The 21,235-nt window shown below is 40.6% G+C and overlaps 1 protein-coding gene across 4 annotated transcripts in view; it reads right to left on the bottom strand.

Moving 5' to 3' along the window:
- Positions 1-21,235, bottom strand: part of ACSS1 (acyl-CoA synthetase short chain family member 1) — a 50,114-nt gene that overhangs the window by 16,094 nt on the left and 12,785 nt on the right. For 3 of the 4 annotated variants that reach the window (XM_070734713.1, XM_070734710.1, XM_070734711.1), the window contains exons 2-6: positions 17,236-17,332; positions 8,931-9,130; positions 8,206-8,381; positions 5,430-5,582; positions 3,790-3,937 (exon numbers count right to left, since the gene is read on the bottom strand). In XM_070734713.1, coding sequence (XP_070590814.1) covers positions 3,790-3,937; positions 5,430-5,582; positions 8,206-8,381; positions 8,931-9,130; positions 17,236-17,332 — 774 coding nt within the window. Of the gene's footprint in view, positions 1-3,789; positions 3,938-5,429; positions 5,583-8,205; positions 8,382-8,930; positions 9,131-9,950; positions 10,022-17,235; positions 17,333-21,235 lie in introns of those variants that run through there. The other variant, XM_070734712.1, reaches the window with a different exon arrangement.

Raw genomic sequence — 21,235 nt, 5'->3', positions numbered from 1 at the left:
CTTTTTGGAGGAAAAGTACATTTTCAATGGTTAAACATAAGAACAAATACAAACAGGCAGAAATAAATGCATCCAGTTTAACATTCAATCATTTCCCTGGCTCTTTTTATTGAAATGAACAAGTTCATACATTCAATTTTGCAACCACTAATAACGTTGGTCAAGTAGGTACAAAAATACCTGGGGAAATGATCAAAGTCTTTCTCTCTCCCCCTCTCTCTCCCTCTCTTTCTCTCTTGCTATCTCTCTTTCTCTCTTTTTTTTTTGCTTTTTCTCTTTCTCTCCCCCTCTCTCTCCTTCTCTAACTATCTCTTTCTCTCTCTTTATGTCTCCCCTCTCTCCCTCTCTCTTGCCATCTCTTTCTCTTCCTCTCTCTTTCTCTCTCTCCCTCTCTTGCTATCTCTTTCTTTCTTTCCCCCCTCTCTCCCTCTCTCTTTCTCTCTCTCTCCCTCTGTTGCTATCCCCCCTCTCTCTTTCTCTCTCTCCCTCTCTTGCTATCTCTTTCTTTCTTTCCCCCCTCTCTCCCTCTCTCTTTCTCTCTCTCCCTCTGTTGCTATCCCCCTCTCTTTCTCTCTGTCCCTCTCTTGCTAACCCCCTGTCTCCCTCTCTTGCTATCTCTTTCTCTCCCCCCTCTCTCTTTCTCTCTCCCTCTCTTGCTATCTCTTTCTCTCCCCCTCTCTCCATCTCTCTTTCTCTCTCTCCCTCTCTTGCTATCTCTTTCTTTCTCTTTCTGCCCCCCTCTCCCTCTCTCTTTCTCTCTCCCCTTCTCTTTCTCCCTCTGTTGCTATCCCCCCTCTCTCTTTCTCTCTGTCCCTCTGTTGCTAACCCCCCCCTCTCTCCCTCTCTTGCTATCTCTTTCTCTCCCCCCCCCTCTCTCCCTCTTTTTTTCTCTCAGCAGCAGCAGCAGGGTGATCAGCTGTGAGGCGGAGCTACGGAACCGAGGCACGGATGGCGGCGGCTAGACATATCGCATGTGGGCGAGCCTGTGCTTTGCGCAGGCTCGCCCAGCTGGGAGGCGGTGTTCTCGCCCCTCCCAGCTGAAACTGAGGTCCGGCCGGGGCGATTCTTCCCCGGCCGGACAGGCACGCTGGTGCTGCCAAAGGCAGCGTGTGGGCGAGCCTGCACTTTGCGCAGGCTCGCCCAGCTGGGAGGCGGTGTTCTCGCCCCTCCCAGCTGAAACTGAGGTCCGGCCGGGGCGATTCTTCCCCGGCCGGACAGGCACGCTTGTGCTGCCAAAGGCAGCGTGTGGGCGAGCCTGCGCTTTGCGCAGGCTCGCCCAGCTGGGAGGCGGTGTTCTCGCCCCTCCCAGCCATCGCAAATATCGGCGCCACTGTCCTATATCCGGCGTATAAGACGACCCCCCACTTTGGAAAAGATTTTCAGGGGTTAAAAAGTCATCTTATACGCCGGAAAATACGGTACTCACAGGGCAGTAACAAAATCCCCTTCACATTACTAAATAAAGACAGCCAAAAGCAGAACCATGACATAAAAAAAAAACCTTTGTGCTGAGAAAAAGGGAAAAAACAAACCACAAAGGACTTTTTGGTGCACTGCAGAACTGGGGCTGTTTTTCACTTATTTGTGTGCAATGCAAAGCGCTTTTTTTGGCATCACAGCTCTGAGGCTGCTTTTGGCCTTTTTTCCTCCTCCTACAGCAGAAGCACAGTACAGCCTGCAGCCAGGCCAGACATGCCTTGTCAGCAGCAGCAACAGCAAGAAAATGGCAAAAGTTAGCAGCTGGGATAGTAGAGAGTAGGGAGCCAAAAGGGCATAGATTGGGCCGGTGCAGAGGAGAAACAGGTACAGTAGATGCAGCAATTGAAGCACCCCTGCTTCACCCCTGCCAGGTGACCACAGGGACACTGCAACAGCCATAACTTCAGGCATCTGTTGGGTGTCTTTTCTTTTAGCACTGCTGAATACTTACAACAGTCATTGAACGAATGGTTGTAAGTAGAGGAGTACAATGTTTTCCCCAAAATAAGACATATCCCCATAATAAGCCCAACAGGGCTTTTCAGAGCATATGCTGAAATAACACACACACCCCAAATAAGCCCCCAACTACTTAAAAGCATGCACAGCCGGTTCCCACCATTTCCACTGGTGCATGCTACATGCACCCTACACACCCTCACTGTACCTACTGGTAGGGCTGATGTCCGCACAAAGAGTGGCAGGCAAGCAAAATGCCTCACGCCCCACTCTTTTCCGATGCAAAATGAGTGGCAGGTCAGCGACATTCCTCGCGACCCACTCCTTACAGCGGCAAGATGAGAGGCAGGCCAGCAATGCACCTCACAATCCACAAGTGGAGCATGAGGCATGTCACTGGCCTGCTGCCCCTCATTTCGCGAGCTGACCTGTCTCTCATTTCATGATCCATTCCTTGCTGTGGCAAAATGAGCGGCAGGCCAGCGACGCGCCTCACACTCTACTCCTTGCCGTGGATCATGAGGCTCGTTGCTGGCTTGCTGCTCATTTTGCCTCGGCAACACATCCCACCCCAACCCAATGGCAACAGCAGCCTGGCTGCTTCCCTTTTTCTCTGTCTCTTTATCAAGAGGGGTAGCAGATTGGGTGGGGGGAAAGCAAGACGCCGTCCTACTGTACCTGAGACTTGCATCTCCGTCACATTCACTGCAAGTCTCGGGTATGGTAGGATGCGCAACTCTCTTCTCCCCTGCCCCACCTGCTACCCCCTTTCAATAAAGAGATGGAGGGGAAGGGAAGCAGCCAGACTGCTGCTGCTAATGGGCCAAGGTGGGAGTTGTTGGGCCGCAAGATGCGCATCTTGTGGCCCACCCTGCCCCATCTCCTACCCAACCTGCTACCCCAAATTGTGTCCCACTGCGAGACGCATATCTTACCTGAGTCTGGAAGCTCCATGGCATCTCTCAGCTGGTCTGTTCAGGGAAACGCCTTGCAAAGTACAGAAAAACTTCCTGCGAGGGTGAGCAATTAACAACTTCTTGCAACAAGAGGTTTTTCTGCACTTTGCAAGGTTTTTCCCTGCAGAGACCAGCTGAGAGACGCCATGGAACTGCCAGACTCCAGTAAGATGTATGTCTTGCAGTCCAGTTCACCTCCTGCACCCCAAAAAGAATAAGATCCCCCCCAGATAATAAGGTCAAGGCTATATTTCGGAGGTCAAAATATATAAGAAAGGGCCTTATTTTCAAGGAAACATGGTACCTGTATTATTTGACACAGCAAAGTCTTCTATTAGCAAATTAGAGAGATGCAATTTTTAGTAATTATCCAGACAGACAGCAGTCTCTTTTCTTTGATCTGCCTAAGAGGTTTAAGGAAACCTAATGTATAGGGCAGAAGGAACAGCTTTGAAATGTGGAAGAACTGCTACTAAACCAACAGTCAGATAAGAAGTCAAGAAAGTAACCAATACATATACAAATTTGCTCCTTAGTTACCGATACCAGTAATTTAAATCAGGAATTTTTTGGGGGGGATTTTTAAATCCCACCTTTATTATTTTTATAAATAACTCAAGAAATTGAACATACACCTTCCCATGAAATGACTTGGTTGAAAAAGAGTGACTAACCCAAAATCACCCAATTGGCTTTCATGCCTAAAGTGGGACTAGAATTCATAATCTCCTGCATTTTAGTCTGATGCGTTAACCACTGAACCAAATGGGCCCTATATAGACAAGCAAGTGGTTAACCTTTAAATCTTCGCAAGAAAGAAATGATTGTATCATGATTAATTGCCATTTTTTATGTCCACTGCTGTTTCTATATGTATTATATTTAAAATTTCTACCTGGATCTGGATAAAGAGGAGTACTTTCAAACAAAACTGTGGTGCTTCCATTGCAAAGTGGTCCATAGACAACATAGCTGTGTCCTGTGATCCAACCAATATCTGCTACACAACCAAAAATGTCATCTTGTTTGAGGCCAAAAACATGCTATGAAGACAATAAAGCTGGTTAGAATCAGTGTATACTAATGATAAATTATTATGATCAAAAAATACTTGTCAGTAATCAATATATTATCATCCTTGTGTGAAGAAATAACTCTATCACAAATTCAGGCAAATAACTTTTTATGGCTTCCAATCATGGTTTCAGGATTTAAACCTCATATGAGAAAATTTACTCCACCTCTAATTACAGAACAAACAGGGATTTTGCTACCTGTCATTTCATAAAACGAGAGCAATTTCAACTAACATTTTTCCTACAATTTATGTATTGTTCTTTCTTTCTTTTAATAGTAAAATATATATACAAATCTATTATGAGATATGAGGGTATAATTAACCAACTGTGTTAACAGGTACATTTGCCTTGAAATTTGGCCCAATACCTCTATTTTTAAAAATGCAGCATTCCCAAATTAAATTTGTCTACTTGAGAAGTCTGTTTTTCATCAAATCTGCATATATAAAAATAGAATTTGCAGAAAAACAAATTCAAAGGGGGAAAAGTAACTTAGACCATGTGATTAAAGAAAACGTATCTTTTCTAGATATGCAGCTTTTTAAAGAAATTAACTATAGATGCTTTGTGAACACCTTTGTATATTCTGCATCACCCCTTTCTCCTCAAATCTAGATTGTTGCATAGACATAACAAATTTGATACTGGTTGAGAAATCATTTTTTTCATCTCACATCAATTTCCAACGCTACCAAAATTCTTCGTCAACATGATTTCCACACTATTGAAAGTACAGTGATACCTTGTCTTACAAACTTAATTGGTTCCAGGATGAGGTTCTTAAGGTGAAAAGTTTGTAAGACAAAACAATGTTTCCCATAAGAATCAATGGAAAAGCAATTAATGTGTGCAAGCCCAAAATTCACCCCTTTTGCCAGCCGAAGCGCCTGTTTTTGCGCTGCTGGGATTCCCCTGAGGCTCCCCTCCATATGAAACCCCACCTCCGGATTTCCGTGTTTTTGCGTTGCTGCAGGGGAATCCCAGCAGGGGAATCCCAGCATCACAAAAACACCAAAGTCCTCGAAACCCCACCTCCGGACCTCTGTGTTTTTGCAGTCCTGCGATTTCACTGAGGCTCCCCTCGCTGGGAAACTCCACCTCCGGATTTCCGTTGCCAGTGAAGCGCCAGTTTTTGCACTGCTGGGATTCCCCTGCTGGGATTTCCCTGCAGCATCACATAAACATGGAAGTCAGGAGGTGGGATTTCCCATGGAGGGGAGCCTCAGGGGAATCCCAGCAGCGCAAAAATGGGTGCTTCGCTGGCAATGGAAGTCCGGAGGCGGGGCATCCTAGCGGCAGAGGTGGGTTTGTAAGGTGAAAATAGTTTGTAAGAAGAGGCAAAAAAGTCTTAAACCCCGGGTTTGTATCTTGAAAAGTTTGTATGATGAGGCGTTTGTAAGATGAGGTATCACTGTATTAGAGTACGACAATAAAACTCTAAGGATTCTACCTATACCTTATTTGTTATGGCAGCATAAAGAAGATAGCCAGCTTGGGTATGAACAATTCCTTTAGGTTTTCCTGTGCTTCCTGAAGTGTAAAGCATAAAAAGCATATCCTCGCTGTCCATAATTTCAGAGGGGCAAACCAAGGCTTCCTTAGCCATCTCCTAAAAAGACATATTTTTAAATCAACAATTAAATGAAAGTGGAGCAATAGTACCGTATATTAAATATTCTCAAATACATAGCAGAAGTATGTTTTCCTTCAACTTTTTCACATTTTGCAAAGAAATAACAAGCATGTAATGTGTAATGTAATGAAAGAGCTGGGGTGGCACAGTGGTTAGTGTGCAGCACTGCAGGCTACTTCAGCTAACTGCTAGCTGTTGTTCAGCAGTTCAAATCTTACCACCAGTTCAAGGTTGACTCAGCCTTCCATCCTTCCAAGATGGGTAAAATGAGGACCCAAATTGTTGGGGGTAATATGCTGATTCTGTAAACTGCTTAGAGAGGGCTGTAAAACCACTATGAAACGGTATATAAGCCTAAATGCTGTTGCTAATGTAATTTTGGCATTTAAAGCACCAAAGGCAGCGGCTGCTGCTGTTGTTACTATTATTATTATTATCTCTTTTATTCATTAAACATGAAACTTAGTCAACTGAACATTTTAAAAAGTGTCACAAATACCATTGACTGGTGCTAATGGTTGATACGGGTTGCTGCTGTAATAATAATAATAATAATAATAATAATAATAATAATAATAATAATAATAATAATAATAATAATAATAATAATAAATTATTATTATTATTTAATAATAAATAATAATATTATTATTATTAAAAATTCAGTTTAAAATTCAGGTTCCATGCCTTGAATGATATAAATTTTTAGGAATACTGAAGTTAATGCTTCTCCTGGAATCATGGCCATGAATGGGTTTTACGGATATCGTCCATGCCCTCTTCCATTTCTGATTAAAGTACATCCAATGACATATGTCCAATTTTGCTGACTATCTACTTATACAAATCTCAGACAACAAATACAGTTTTGTTGCAGAATGCTTTTTAAAATTTCTGGTTATTATTTCTTCATGGAGAATTTTTGGGAAATAAGCTTGCAACAGTTGTTGGTGGAAGAGTCCTATCTGCGCAGGAGCATTCCTGCGAATAGGAATTTAATCTATATTTACTTTTCTAAAGTAAATATTATGATAAAAGTAAATATTATAATAAAAATGAGATTTATTTTATGAAAACACAGAACAGAGGTAAGCAAAGCCCTGTACCTACCTAGCTACATTCTACCAGGAGAAAGTCAAAAGAGTTTGACCTTTTTTGTGTGATGCTGTTTGGGAAGAAAAAGAGAAGGAAGTGACTTCAGATTAGCAATCTCTTAAACAAGACCATGTAGAGTGGTAGACAAGGAGGGACCCTTAATTCTCTATCTATGGAAAGCCATAGACATTACCATGGAAAAAATTCATAAAAATGATTTTTTTTAAAAAACCTCTAGCTTAAATCATTAGAAAGCTCAGACCAACTCCACTCAAATTTACTAGGCTAAAAGAGGGACTTATGTCCAATTTATAATGACTACCAAGATTTATGTCAACTCTTTGAGGTGTGCAATTCAGGAATCGGTCTGCACAAGTTTTACTGAAACAATACTTTATTGAAGTGGACTAAAGATTCAAATTAGTGCACAGATGAAGGTATCAGGTTAGAAACCAGAAATCTAAATTTTAGTCCTGCTTTAGACACAAAGCCAGCTTGGTGATCTTGGGCCCAGTGTTCCCTCTAATTTTTTTTTTGGGGGGGAGAAGTATAGTGTCTGAGTGGCAGTCCCTTTGGGACTGGGCGGCACAGAAATAATAAATAAACAAACAAACAAACAAACAAACAAACAAATAAAAAACCCACCCTGTTTTGCCTCAGAATTTCAAAATAAAATACTGTACTGTGTGTCTATAACAGTGAGCTCATAATAGGGCAACTCTATCAATATCAAAATGCCACTTAAATAGTTGAGCTAGTTTCAAACTAGATTTTGATTTTCTTTCTCTCTTCCTTACTCCCATTCTTTTTCTTTCTCTTTTCCTTCCTCTCTTTTTTCTATCTGTTTCTCTCTCTTCCTCTCTCTCTCCTTCCCTCTCACTCTTTCCCTCTCGGCTTCTGGGCAGGTTTGGAAAACTCTGAGTTGATGATGATTTTTAAGTGAGCGATTGCTCACTGCTCAGCTTAGAGGGAACTATGCTTGGGCCAGTCACTTTTTCTCATCACTAGAAAGAAGGCAATGGCAAACCATTTCTGAAAAAGCTTTTCAGGCAGTCTCCAAGAATCAGAGATAATTGAACAGAAATGGAGAAAAAAAAATAACTTGAAAGCCTGGCTGGCAAGTGAGAAGACTAAGTATGAAGTCTCTTATTGTAAAGATAGGATACACACAAATACATACAGCACCTATCCTTCCTATGTAAATCACTAATAGGGTTAAAACTGGCTGGGCAACATGCACTGGTGACTTCCTACAAGAACAAATGAAATCCAGGAGAAAATTTAGTATTGCTACATGAAACCTTTTCTGTCTTCCATTTCAATATTAAAAGGGTTGTGGGGAGGAATTTGTTCTGTCTGTATTTTTTTTGGATAATCTTGTGGTACATTTTAGTTTAGCTTTTGATTTTTCCTAAACTAGGCTTCAATATAACATGCAAAATAATATACCATGCAATGTAGAAATATCTGATTAAAAGGAGTGTTATGAACATCATGAACATACTTCTTCGAGGAGAATATCATGACTGCATGTATGAATTTTGCTGTCAGTTCTCTGGGCCACAAAGACACACTTGACACTTGGACAGTTCTTTACAGCTTCATCCACGGTGTTTTTCAGTTCTAGGATCCGTCCTCCTCTGATTCCCTGGTTACAGGTGATCACTGCTTTGCATTTAGCTAGGAAGAAAAATAATTATTTATAGAGAGAGCAATTTTTAATCTATTCCTCTGTTTTGCATATTAATCTAATAAATAAATATAAACAGCACATAATATATTGTAAGGCAATAAATCCTATAAAGTAATGAAATGCTCAGGATTGTTTTCCTGCTAAATATAGTTATGAAGGTAGAACGGCATATAAAAACTCGTTCCTTACAACAAATGCTATAATGTTGATATGTTGATTTTTTAATGAAAAAATTACATTTCCCCTGCAATAACAAAACAATCCATGAAAGAACAGAAGCAACATGAGAAAATATTATTTTACTGAAAGAATAGTAGATGCTTGGAACAAACTTTCAGCAGATGTGGTTAGTAAATCCACAGTAACTGAATTTAAACATGCCTGGGATAAACATATATCCATCCTAAGATAAAGTACAGGAAATAGTATAAGGGCAGACTAGATGGATCATGAGGTCTTTTTCTGCCGTCTATGTTTTCTAAGTTTTTCTATGAATTATTACCTGAAAAGGATTCCCCCCCCTAAAAATTACTCACCATCATTTATTCTCCCTGCTAAAGATTCTGCACTGAATCCAGCAAAAACAACTGTATGAACAGCACCAATTCTGGCACAAGCTAACATGGCAGACACTGCCATTGGAGATACAGACATATAGATAGCAACTCGGTCTCCCTTTTTTATACCATTTCTCTTTAAGGTATTAGCAAGGCGACAAGTCATGTCCAAAAGTTCCCTGCAATATAGAAACAAATGCCTTATCATTTTGTATAACTTTATAAATATGATATTTCCATCCACAAAAAAACCTGATAAATATTTATCAAGCAAACTTAAATTTGTATCTAATCCACTGAAGTTCAGCTCTTGTAGACTTAATTTCTGCTCTTTACCAAGATAATAATAAATTAAACATTACAATAGCAACAATTTTAGAAGCAATTTAAATTGCAGAGTTATTACAAAAGCAACTTTGAGATATAACAATCATTCAGACAACTATATTTGCTGAGTTTTAAAAAAAGTTGAATTTCTTAAATTGCTGATATCCTGAGGAATATCTGGTATTCTTCGGCATTTCTAGCATTAAAACTATTTTAAATAATACTTTGGAGGAAGCATGTTTTCTTACTACGTCTCAAGATCTGTTATTTGTCTATTTAAATTCATTTTGTGACGGTAATAATAATTTAATGCCAAGTCCAGAATATCATCTTAAGAAAAATACGTTCTCTTCCTTTTCTTGTTGTCTTGTTTTTAACGGTAACTTTTATGATTCAAATGGATTATCAAATGAAAGAAAAGCACATTATATAGTACCTTTATGACAAAACTATAGAGTACCTTTATGATAAAACTATGTTATTACCTGGAAACTCCATCAGTCCAGAGCTGAGCTATCAGTTATTAGTGAACTATCACTCCATTTTTATTGCAACTCCCATTGTATCAACATTATTCAGAAGTATGTTTAAAGTCTGCAGGCTTCTACATAATAAAAGGTCACTTTTATAAATAATTTGTGTGAGGTCAGAATTATATTTCAGAATTCTGACCTGTGCTTATCTCACAATACTAATGTGGATATCAGAAGGCATTTCCAGGGGAAGAGATAAAGAGAAGATGTTTAACTCTTGTAACGTCCATGGATTTTCATCTGCAATTGTGCTGTGGCCATGCCTGGTCATCCCTCTCTGTTTTGAGATCAGAAGAGACTCAGCTGCAGGGGAAAGAAAAACAGCCTAGAAAGGATTCCAGGGAAGGCCTGGCAAGTGCAGGAGACATTATATATTTTTCCTTCTAAATACTACTTCTTTGAGCAGATTTATATTAATCAGGAAATACCAGCAATTCCTGTTTCCATGAGGATTTCCGTAGATAGAATGTAGGTCTCAGTCATCTCTCCCAGATGTGAAATAGACTGAACTATCTTGCTTCCATTAGATAATATGCTTTATATTGCTTGATGATTCTACTGCTCTTGTAAGAGCTAGCTAAATATTATGAAAGCAAGATAAACTAGTTTTTATACAAAATTTGTAGTTTGCATATAAATTCTTCATCTTTATTGAAAAATATTCTCATTACAAATTCCATTGCCATTCATGACAATATGTTCATATTGGTGTTTCCAGTACCAAGGGGGGGGGGAAGCTATCCTTAATAAGCATAAAGTTTCACATTTGTTTTTTTGTTGTTTCTTTATTGTACACTCCATAGTTCAATCCTGAGTTAATATACACTCTTCTATTGGTACTATATTTCCTTGTTAGAAAGAACTCTGATTTCTGTGCCTTGCGTGTTATTGCCCTCTGCTCATATAAGGAACCTGAAACTAACCTATAAATTGACTGATGAACCTTTCTTGGCTCCGAACTTCAGACTGAATCTTAACTATTTTTTTGTGTTCCTGTGGAAAGTGAAACTATTAAACCAGGTCTTATCTTTAAAGACTCTGATTAATGTTTCTTTTGCAGTCTGCCATTTGTGTACTTGGCCTTGGGTAGATTTCTCATCATTATTGAGCAAGAGGGAGTGAGTCCAGTGTTCCCTCTAATTGTTTGGGGGGGGGGGGCGGAAAAGTATAGTGTCTGAGCAGCAGTCCCTTTGGGACTGGGCGGCACAGAAATAATAAATAAATAAATAAATAAATAAATAAATAAATAAATAAATAAATAAACAAACAAACAAATAAACAAACAAACAAACAAAAAACCCACCCTGTTTTGCCTCAGAGAATTTCAAAATTAAATACTGTACTGTGTGTCTATAACAGTGAGCTCATAATAGGGCAACTCTATCAATATCAAAATGCCACTTAAATAGTTGAGCTAGTTTCAAACTAGATTTTGATTTTCTTTCTCTCTTGCTTACTCCCATTCTTTTTCTTTCTCTTTTCCTTCCTCTCTTTTTTCTATCTGTTTCTCTCTCTTCCTCTCTTCCTCTCTCTCTCCTTCCCTCTCACTCTTTCCCTCTCGGCTTCTGGGCAGGTTTGGAAACTCTGAGTTGATGATGATTTTTAAGTGAGCGATTGCTCACTGCTCAGCTTAGAAGGAACTATGAGTGAGTCAGTCTGTCTCTCTCTCTCTCTCTCCCCCTCCCTCTCTCCATCCTTACTACTGGATGATCAGAAGCTTTCTAGATAAGACAATATTTAATGCAGGCTTCAGAAATAATGATAAGCACTTGTGAAGACATAAGGAAACTGGAGAAATACACATGCTTCACTACTCACTCATATTGCCTCTGGACAGGCAAGGGCCCATGGGCACTTTTATACCACGATTGGTTAGGTGTCTTTTCACTCCATTTTTTTCTACTTCCTCTGAAAATTAGGGAGCTACTCTGGATCAGATACTGGGAAGAGGCTTCACAAGAGAAATTTCATCTTAGATATCAACTCTCAGGTTCCCCCAGAAGCCTTGGATATATCATCTCAATAGATCTACGTTATTTTGTTCAATATTTAGAGCTGGGCCATAAAGTGATCTAAACATGGTAAAGAACAGAAAGCAATATCCTCCATATTGAGGTCATATCTTCTCTGCTCTGAAGTAAAAATGTAATCCAATGTTTAATCCTAAGAAAGATTGAGTCTGGAATTCTTATCAGTCAGTACAGACAACTAGACCGACAAAATATATAAAACAGTTTCATATATTCCTATTGTAAAACACAGGATTCCCCTCCTGACAAATCATTTAGAATAGCAGTCACCAACTGGTGGTCCATGAGAAAATTTTGGTGGTCCTCAGAAAAATAATTTGCATTTTTATGTTGCACTAAATCAGGAGTCCTCAAACTACGTTCCCTGGGCTGCATATGTGCAATGAATGCTGCAGAGTTTCTCCTTTCCATGTTTTTTTATGCGAGTCGCGGGGGGGGGGGGGGGAGAAATTCCAGGTCTGCTTCAGCCTCCTGGTGCAGGGCTTTGGCCAAAGTCTGGAGGGAAGTGCTGCTGGTGGCGAAGAGCTGGAGGGCCTTGTTCCAGTGGGACTGCACCATGGCCTGGAATTGGCTGACCATCTCAGCCCACTGAAACTCCAGGTGCCAGTACCTGATCTTGCACTCCTACAAGTCTTCCCTGTGTTTGGAAAGCCTATGCTTGTAGTCCTCAGTGAGGTGCTTCTGCTGAGCTTCCTTCTTGGTCAGTTCCAATTTGAACTAAGCCAGCTGTTTTGCCAACTCTTTTTCATGTTGGTTGCTTAACTCCAACAACTGTTTCTTGTTGGGACCCTAAGGAGCCCGGGCAGGGAGGCGAGGAGTGGCCGGCAGAGGAGGGGCAAATAGAGGCCAGCAAGGCATTCCTTGACATGAGTTACATCAAATTGGCCATACCCAACCAGTCACATGACCATTTAGACACTGCCCATGCCCAATAGGCAGATCATATTAGTGGTCCACGGGATTTAAAATTATGAATTTAGTGGTCCTTGAGGTCTGAAAGGTTGGTAACCCCTGATCTAGCAGGCCTGTCAAACTGGTGGGTTGCGGGCTGGATGTATCGTGTGCAGGCCATGCCTACCTAAGAGCCAGGGTGGTGCAGCAGGTAGAGTGCTGTACTGCAAGCCACTGAAGCTGACTGTAGATCTGAAGGTCAGCGGTTCAAATCTCATCACTGGCTCAAGGTTGACTCAGCCTTCCATCCTTCCGAGGGGGGTAAAATGAGGAACCGGATTGTGGGGGCAATAGGCTGGCTCTGTTAAAAAGTGCTATTGCTAACATGTTGTAAGCCGCCCTGAGTCTAAGGAGAAGGGCGGCATAAAAATTGAATAAATAAATAAATAAACAAACAAACAAACAAACACCTCCACTACACAAAGGCAAAAAACATCGCAATACCTCACATGACGCAGTCGAGTTTGACACCCAGGCTATTATAATTATGAAGAAGGCAAACTGCCCCTTCCTGACCCAATTGTGCACAGTTAAGAAAAGTGTGTTGTGTCCCTTATATGCACACAAGTTAAAATTATATCCAAAGCTAACATTTTGCATTACTTCATTGTAAAAATACCTGTGGCTTTCAGTTCAAGGCACATGCAGGCAGGCTAAAGATGAAATGCAATTCACTCATTCGCCATTATCTAGAAATCTGAATAGAGGAGCCAATTCATGAGCAGCCAGAGGCCTACTAATTTAAATATATATATATATAATTTTATCTCTCCTCATGACTACATTGCATAACTTTTTCCATTTATCCTTGCAAGAGGAGAGAGGAATGCTAATACTCTAAAAATGTTAACAGCCCTCTTCTGCTAATAGTTCTTAAACAGAAGAATGTTAACAGCACAAATGCCTTCATACAGTATTTATTCATTTGCCAATTTTATAACATGAATGTCACACTTCATGTGAGTACATTTTACTCTGCAAATCAAATATTCTTTTCAAACAATGTATTATACTTAAATGCAATATACTTATGCTCAACATAACAGAGAAATGTTGTTAGAATGCTAATTCTTTTTTATTAAAATTGCATATAATGTATATGGGCCTAAATGCTAATAGTGTTTGATTATTTGTGAACCTTTGTTGATCATACCACTCTATCCTTTTCTGGAGACTACTTCAAAAAATTCACTTCAATTGTAGTGGTCACTGTTTTTAGGTGAACAAAAAACATATACTGTATTAACCTTCAACATGCCAAATTTTCTGCAAATAAGGTACAGTGCCATAATAAAACAAAAGAATCTTCATGCTGTTGGTGAACTGTGTATACCAGCCAAACAACATAAATAACTTTTTCCCAAACTTGTGACTCCAGCAGAATTTGATTCATAACTCTCAGAATTACCAGCCAACATAAAAGTTGGAAATTTTAATTGTACTCCAACATATCCAAAGTAAACTAGATTGAAAAGGCTTAGCTGATTTGTATAGCTTTTAGTTTTGTTCAATGAATTCAGAATAATCTGGCAGCAATCAAATGGAACATCAAAATGAGGAGATAGATGAATTCACACAACATACTAAACAACAATGTGGTTTGTTTAATATTGGTTTACTATATCTTGTGAATTTAGTCATTCTGGTGTTTATACAATATGTAGCAACTCATGACTTAGCATATTGAATGAATCCATTTCACTGTAGTTTATTTTATAAGCTTAGTTAAGCAAATAATGGCTTAGTGGAATGTGCTCACAAGAATGTAATTCTCAACTACGAATGTCATTAAAAAAGAAACACAGATCAGAACATACAACTAAATTTATCTCAGCATCTACTGTTGTCCTACTATTGCAGCACCATTGAGAGTGTCCTGACATACGGCATTCTAGCTTGGTATGGGAGCAGCTCTTTGGGGAACAAAAAAGCTCTACAGAGAATTATTAAAACTGCCCAGAACATCATTGGGCTCCAGCTACTCGCCCTGGATGACATCTTCACATCTCGCTGTTCTAGGAAGGTGCATACTATTCTCAAAGACTCTTTTCATCCTGCTTACAATCTCTTTGAACTGTTGCCTTCTGGCAGAAGATACAGAACAACTAGAACTCGGACCACATGTTTCCTGAATAGTTTTTATCCCAGAGCTATACTTGCACTTAACAACGAACTAAAGGGTCACCATCAGTGAACTGTTGGACAATATTACTCGGTTTGTCATGTAGATGGTTGAGTGGTTCAGGGTGGGGAATTTGTAGTGGGTGGGACATTTTATTCTATTTTTTATTCTATTTTTTATTCTATTTTTAAATTTTATGTATGGTGGGACTGGTCTCTGGGTGTCACATGACTTTCGTTGCCAATGACAATTCGTTGTTTTGACAATGACAATAAATTTATTATTATTATTACTATGAAACAAAAATAATTGAAGTTTTGTAGGTTCCATGCTTTAGCTTCCAGTAAATTCATAACATTTGGCTTCTTGAAACCAAGTAAATTATAATTTGTTTAACTTAGCTAACTAGGTGACGGTGTGCTTCAGATTATTACTTGAATAAAACACCAGGTACATCCTAGGTTTGGAAAATAAAATAAAAATCTCTGAAGAAAGCAATAGCAAACCACTTATGCACTCTTGTAAAGAAAATTATGTGAATACTAAGGATTCAATTCAAGGAAAGACCTGATATTAACTGTGGGTCAATATCTTATGTGAATATAGCCAAAATAGTAACCTTATAGTTAGACCTATGTATAAAATCACACAATTATGATATTTTAATAAACTACAGTTAAATTAATAGCGCATCAGTATGCAGTACAAACATACCCAGTAAATATGTACTATGTGTGTACAGTATGTATATATACACACATACACAGTGCTTCTTAACAACCTGAAGTAGTGGAAGTCAAACACAAACTTACCATTTCATCAGATGCTTGTGAAAGAGGCAAAAGATTAGCAATAGGTGAAAAAGAAATACAAACCATTTTATTGTTTTATTTTTTTCCGTTCTTATTTTCCGTTCTTACTTTAGATTATCATCTTCACATTCTGCCATCAAAAGTTCTTAAGTGAAATGGGTGGCCATATAAATTGAAGATGATGGAATTATACATAACAGACTAAACTGCTTATTCATAAGGCTCAAATAACTATGCAATATAAATATAATTCTCACCTGGAACACCATGTAGTAAAAACAATTTAATTACAATAAGAATCACTACCTTGTCTTGTAATACTCACAGTGATTTGTCATAACAACTGTGACTCTCTAAAAGGGAGTTAGTAGAATTCTGCAAGATAAGCAAACTGAAACTGACTACCAAATCTATAACTGGGACTAATGCGATGGAGTCAGATTATACTGCAGTTTACAAACCCACTGCTTATACATGATAACTCTGGTCGCAATTGCTATCATAACCTGAAGTCCACCCATATTAATGGATGTGAAGTCATTTCCAAATCAATTTATGTCTCGCTGTCAATTCTAATTACTGAGGGTTGTTATCACAGGGACATCCTACTTGTGGGCTTTTCAGAACTTTTAATTTGCCACTATTAATCCCGAAAGGCTCGACTACTGTAATGCTCTCTACATGGGGCTACCTTTGAAAAGTGTTCGGAAACTTCAGATCGTGCAGAATGCAGCTGCGAGAGCAATTATGGGCTTCTCTAAGTACGCCCATATCACTCCAACACTCCGCAGTCTGCATTGGTTGCCAATCAATTTCCGGTCACAATTCAAAGTGTTGGTTATGACCTATAAAGCCCTTCATGGCATTGGACCAGAATATCTCCGAGACCGCCTTCTGCTACACGAATCCCAGCGACCGATTGGGTCCGGGTCCCGTCAACTAAACAATGTCGGTTGGCGGGCCCCAGGGGAAGAGCCTTCTCTGTGGCGGCTCCGACCCTCTGGAACCAGCTCCCCCCTGAGATTAGGATTGCCCCCACCCTCCTTGCCTTTCGCAAACTCCTTAAAAGCCATCTCTGCCGTCAGGCATGGGGGAACTGAAACATCTCCCCCTTGCCCATGTTGTTCTGGTGTTAGATTGATTGTGTGCTTGTTTTTTAATATTCTGGGGTTGTTTTTTATGAATTTTTAGCTTAACATTGTAATTGTATTGGTGGGTATTGGATTTGTTATTATGTATTGTTTTTACTTTGTTGTGAGCCGCCCCGAGTTTGCGGAGAGGGGCGGCATATAAATCCAATAAATCTAATCTAATCTTTGGCACATCCAGTGGGCTCTTTTATTTTTAATCATCCAAAACTATTCTGATGAAATAAATATTTTCTTTTCTGTGATGTCTTTTCTAAGAATAGCGTTATCACAGATTTCATACAAAAGCAAGTAATGCTCTATGACTTTTCCAAATTCTGCACAGATAATTTTGAAACCAAGTAAGAGGAACATGTCATACCTGTAAGTTATTTTTTCTTCAGTACCGGGCTCATCTTTTTCCCAAATCAAAGCTACCTTGTCTGGTGTATGTTGCACATGCCGATCCAAACAGTTAACTGCACAGAAACAAATTGTGGGGAAAAAACAAAGCATGTAGCTTGTTACTGATTGAAAGTGCTTACCACTTTGAGTTATTTACAAAAAAAAAAAAATCCTCAGAAGGCAAAATAGCAAAGAACAGCTATTACTGTACAAGCAACTTAAGAGGGGTAGTGGCAACCATGGATACTACCCTAACTGGTGGGCTCTAGCTTACCCAGCAGCCAGTTTGCTTCCTGCTGTGCCATATGGCAGCACCGCGTGGCCGCACTTCAAACACATGTGCAGTACCAAAAAATCCCAAAACAATCTCCTTCCCAAAAGCCGAATACAAGATGGCAATGCATGCGCAGTGCCAGAAACCTGGTTTCTGCACATACGCAGAAGAAAAATCCCCAGGAAACCCACCCCATTTTAAAAAAAATTCACCAAAATGATGGTGGCGTCCATGAACCGGCACTGACAGAACTGGTTCTGTGACATCATCATGACATCACTAGCAGGTTGCTACTGGTTCAGGTGAACCGGTCCAAACCGGGAATAACCCACTTCTGCACCCTAGAACTATTAAGAGGCACAGGATATAATTGTGTGTTTTGATCACCATTACAAAATAGAGAATGTATATTTTAATCTATCATCATCACAACTACCCACCTATGTTAGGTTGCTTTTAAAGATAGCTTGGGAAACTTAACTGGTCCAAAATGCATCTAACTAGGTGAGTAGGTCTACCAGCATAACACTTATATTTCAGTTGCTGCAATGGCTACTGAGAGGTTAAAGTTCTGGTGTTTGTGAGAGGATGGATGTAAAATAACAAAAGCACTACTGTTTCCTCGCATTTTCCTTGAAAACCAATATTTTGAATGAAAGCTCATAGTGAAGGTTTTAGATAAAAACACAGTAAACTTTCTTTTATTTACATGTATCTTTGTGAAAGTAAATTTTAGCACTCACTACAATCAAGATCAATCAAATGTGAATAAGTTAAATTTTAGACTGATTCCAAAACTTTTTCAAAGTTAAAAAAACATAGATTTACTACAACTTTGACAGCTCCTTGGACCTAGAAAGAATCAAATCTGAGTCAGCATTTTTCATGAGAAACTTCATATCAGATTGTCAGGGCCGCCATCAGGAATTTTGGGGCCCCATACAGCCTAAGTGTCTGCCCCCCCCCCCCGCCATTTTAAAACTATTTTAAGTCGCCAAGCCACTCCATCCCCCGGGGATCATTCACGCCAAGCGAGGCGGTCCCATAGGCCAGTGTTTCCCAACCTTGGCAACTTGAAGATATCTGGACTTCAACTCCCTGGCTGGGGAATTCTGGGAGTTGAAGTTCAGATATCTTCAAGTTGTCAAGGTTGGGAAGCACTGCCATAGGCTATTTCAGGAACTGGGTTAAGCCGATTGTGTGGACTCATCCAGGAGAAAGAAAGAAGCGGGAGCGGCGAGGGAAAGAAAGAGCCTCCTGGCATTGGTCAGGCGGAGCATGGCTTATTTACGGCTCCTTGGCACTTCTCCCTTCTTGGAAGAGGCCTTGTTGACAAAACCATGTGCTTTCTAGCGAGGGGAGAGGGGAGGGGGATCCCACACCTGGCAGCCACTGGCGAGGAGCTGGAAAGGACGAGGGGAGAGAAAAAGCAGGGTACCAGCAGTCGGGCAGGTGTCTTGAGGGGGCACTCCCATCTGGAAGGAAGGGAAGAAAGGCGAGGGCGAGCTATGAAGGAAGGAAGAAGGAAGGAAGGAAGGAAGGAAGGAAGGAAGGAAGGAAGGAAGGAATGGTAAAAGGGGCGATCAAGAGAGGAATGGGTGAATGAATGGACGGAGGGTGGGAAGGAAGGAAGGAAAGAGGGAAGGGACAGGAACAGAGGAAGGGTGCAAAGTAAGCAAGGAAAGGTGTGAAAGGGTAGAGTAAGAGAGGAAGGAGTGAAAGAAGGGAGTGAGGGAGGAAAGAAGGGAGGAAGGAGAAGGAAAGCAAGAAATGGAGGGAGGAAAGGAAGGAAGGAAAGAAGGAAGGAAGGAAGGAAGGAAGGAAAGAAAGAAAGAAAGAAAGAAAGAAAGGGGGAAGGGACAGGAACAGAGGAAGGAAGCAAGGAAACTTATGAAAGGGGAGAGTAAGAGAGGAAGGACTGAAGGAAGGGAGGGAGGGAAGAAGGTAGGAAGGAGAAAGAAAAGAAGAAATAGAGGAAGGGAAGGTAAAAGAGAGAAAGAAAAAGAGCAAGAAAGAAAGCAAGAAAGAGAAAGAAAGAAAGAGAATGAAAGAGAAATAAAAAGAGAGAGGGGGAATGAAAGAAATGGAAGGAGGGAAGGAAGGAGAGAAAGCAAGAGAAAGAAAAAAGAATGAAAGAGCAAGAGAGAAAGAGAGAGAGAAAGAAAAAGAAACGAAAGAAAGACAGAAGGAAAGAAGGAAAGAGAAAAGAAAGAAAGAGAAAAGAAAGAAAGAGAATGAAAGAGAAATAAAAATAGAGAGGGGGAATGAAAGAAATGGAAGGAGGGAAGGAAGGAGAGAAAGCAACAGAAAGAAAGAAAGAAAAAGAAAGAAAAAAGAATGAAAGAGAAAGACAGAAAGAAAGAAAGAAAGAAAAAAACAAAAGAAAGAAAGAAGGAAAGAAAGAAAGAGAATGAAAGAGAAATAAAAATAGAGATGGGGAATGAAAGAAATGGAAGGAGGGAAGGAAGGAGAGAAAGAAAGAGAAAGAAAGAAAGCAAGAGAAAGAAAAAAAGAATGAAAGAGCAAGAGAGAAAGAGAGAAAGAGAGAACAAGAGAACAAAAGAAAGAAAAAAAGAAAGAAAGAAAACTCCAAAGAAAGGCTCAGTGAGCGGATGCATGAAAAGATGGACCTGGATCTCCACTTGCCTCCCCCTCGCGCTTACCTGCTCCCAGCGCCAGCAGCAGGAATGCAAGCGAGTAAGCCGGCACCCGCCCAAAAGAAGCCATTGGCTCCGGGCGGCGGGCGGTGTTCACGGCCCCCCGAACCCCTGGCCCAGTACCTCCGGAGGCCGAAAGGCGCGGCTCTCTTGCCCTCGCAATCCTCGGGGGGGACACAAGACCGGCAGAGAAGCCGCCCGGGCTCAGCCCTCTCCTGGCTTCCCCAATTCCACTTCCCCAGCAGCGCGGCTTGGCTTCCGGAGGGCCGAGACACCCCTGCGGTGACTCCTCTTTCCGCGGCGGCCATTGGAGCTCCCTGCCTGTCTGCCGGCCTCCCTGCCTTCTTTCCTTGCGGGGGTGGGAAGAAGGTGCGGGCTGCTGTCGGAGGAGAAGCTCCGCAGAGGCAGAGTTCGTCGCAATCTGGGTTGGGGAGTTTTTGGCGGGCGGTGGCCCCCCCCCATTTTTCAATTTGGCCGGGCCCCTGATGCCACTCCCAGTAATACCGGTCTATCGGCGGCCCTGCAGATTGTAATAGCCTGTAGCAAGATAGTTCTAGAGCTTAAAGCATAAAAGGAACATTTTTGGCAACATACTAGTAAGGTTTTGCCATTGGGCAAGAAGTTGGGCAGAATGATAGGAAAAATCTATTCAATTCAAACCTTTATTGTCAGAGTACAACATGTGTACTATGAGATTGGTTGAGCCTCCCTTCGTAAACCCCACCAACACAATACAACTCACAGTGAAAGACAGAAAATCCCCATCCCAGTAAATCCTGCTAACAAACACCCAATCCTATTTGAACCATGTGAACTTGTTGCATATCGTGCAAGCCCCGCAAGTCATTTGTACTATGTTGTTGTAGTAGTTATGTTTCATTCAGGAGTCTGACAGCCTATGGATAAAAACTGTTCTTCAGCCTGTTTGTGTGGCTGCCTATGCTTCTATAACTCCTTCCCGATGGAAGGAGAATAAAGAAGGGCTGACCGGTGCATGTGTCATCTCTGAGGGGTTTCCTCACTCTTTCTTTCTTTCTTTCTTTCTT

The sequence above is a fragment of the Erythrolamprus reginae genome, chromosome 1, assembly GCF_031021105.1.
Source record: "Erythrolamprus reginae isolate rEryReg1 chromosome 1, rEryReg1.hap1, whole genome shotgun sequence".
NCBI classification, from domain to species: domain Eukaryota; kingdom Metazoa; phylum Chordata; class Lepidosauria; order Squamata; family Dipsadidae; genus Erythrolamprus; species Erythrolamprus reginae.
The sequence above is the reverse complement of the archived record's forward strand: the minus strand, read 5'-3'. Positions and strand labels throughout refer to the sequence as shown.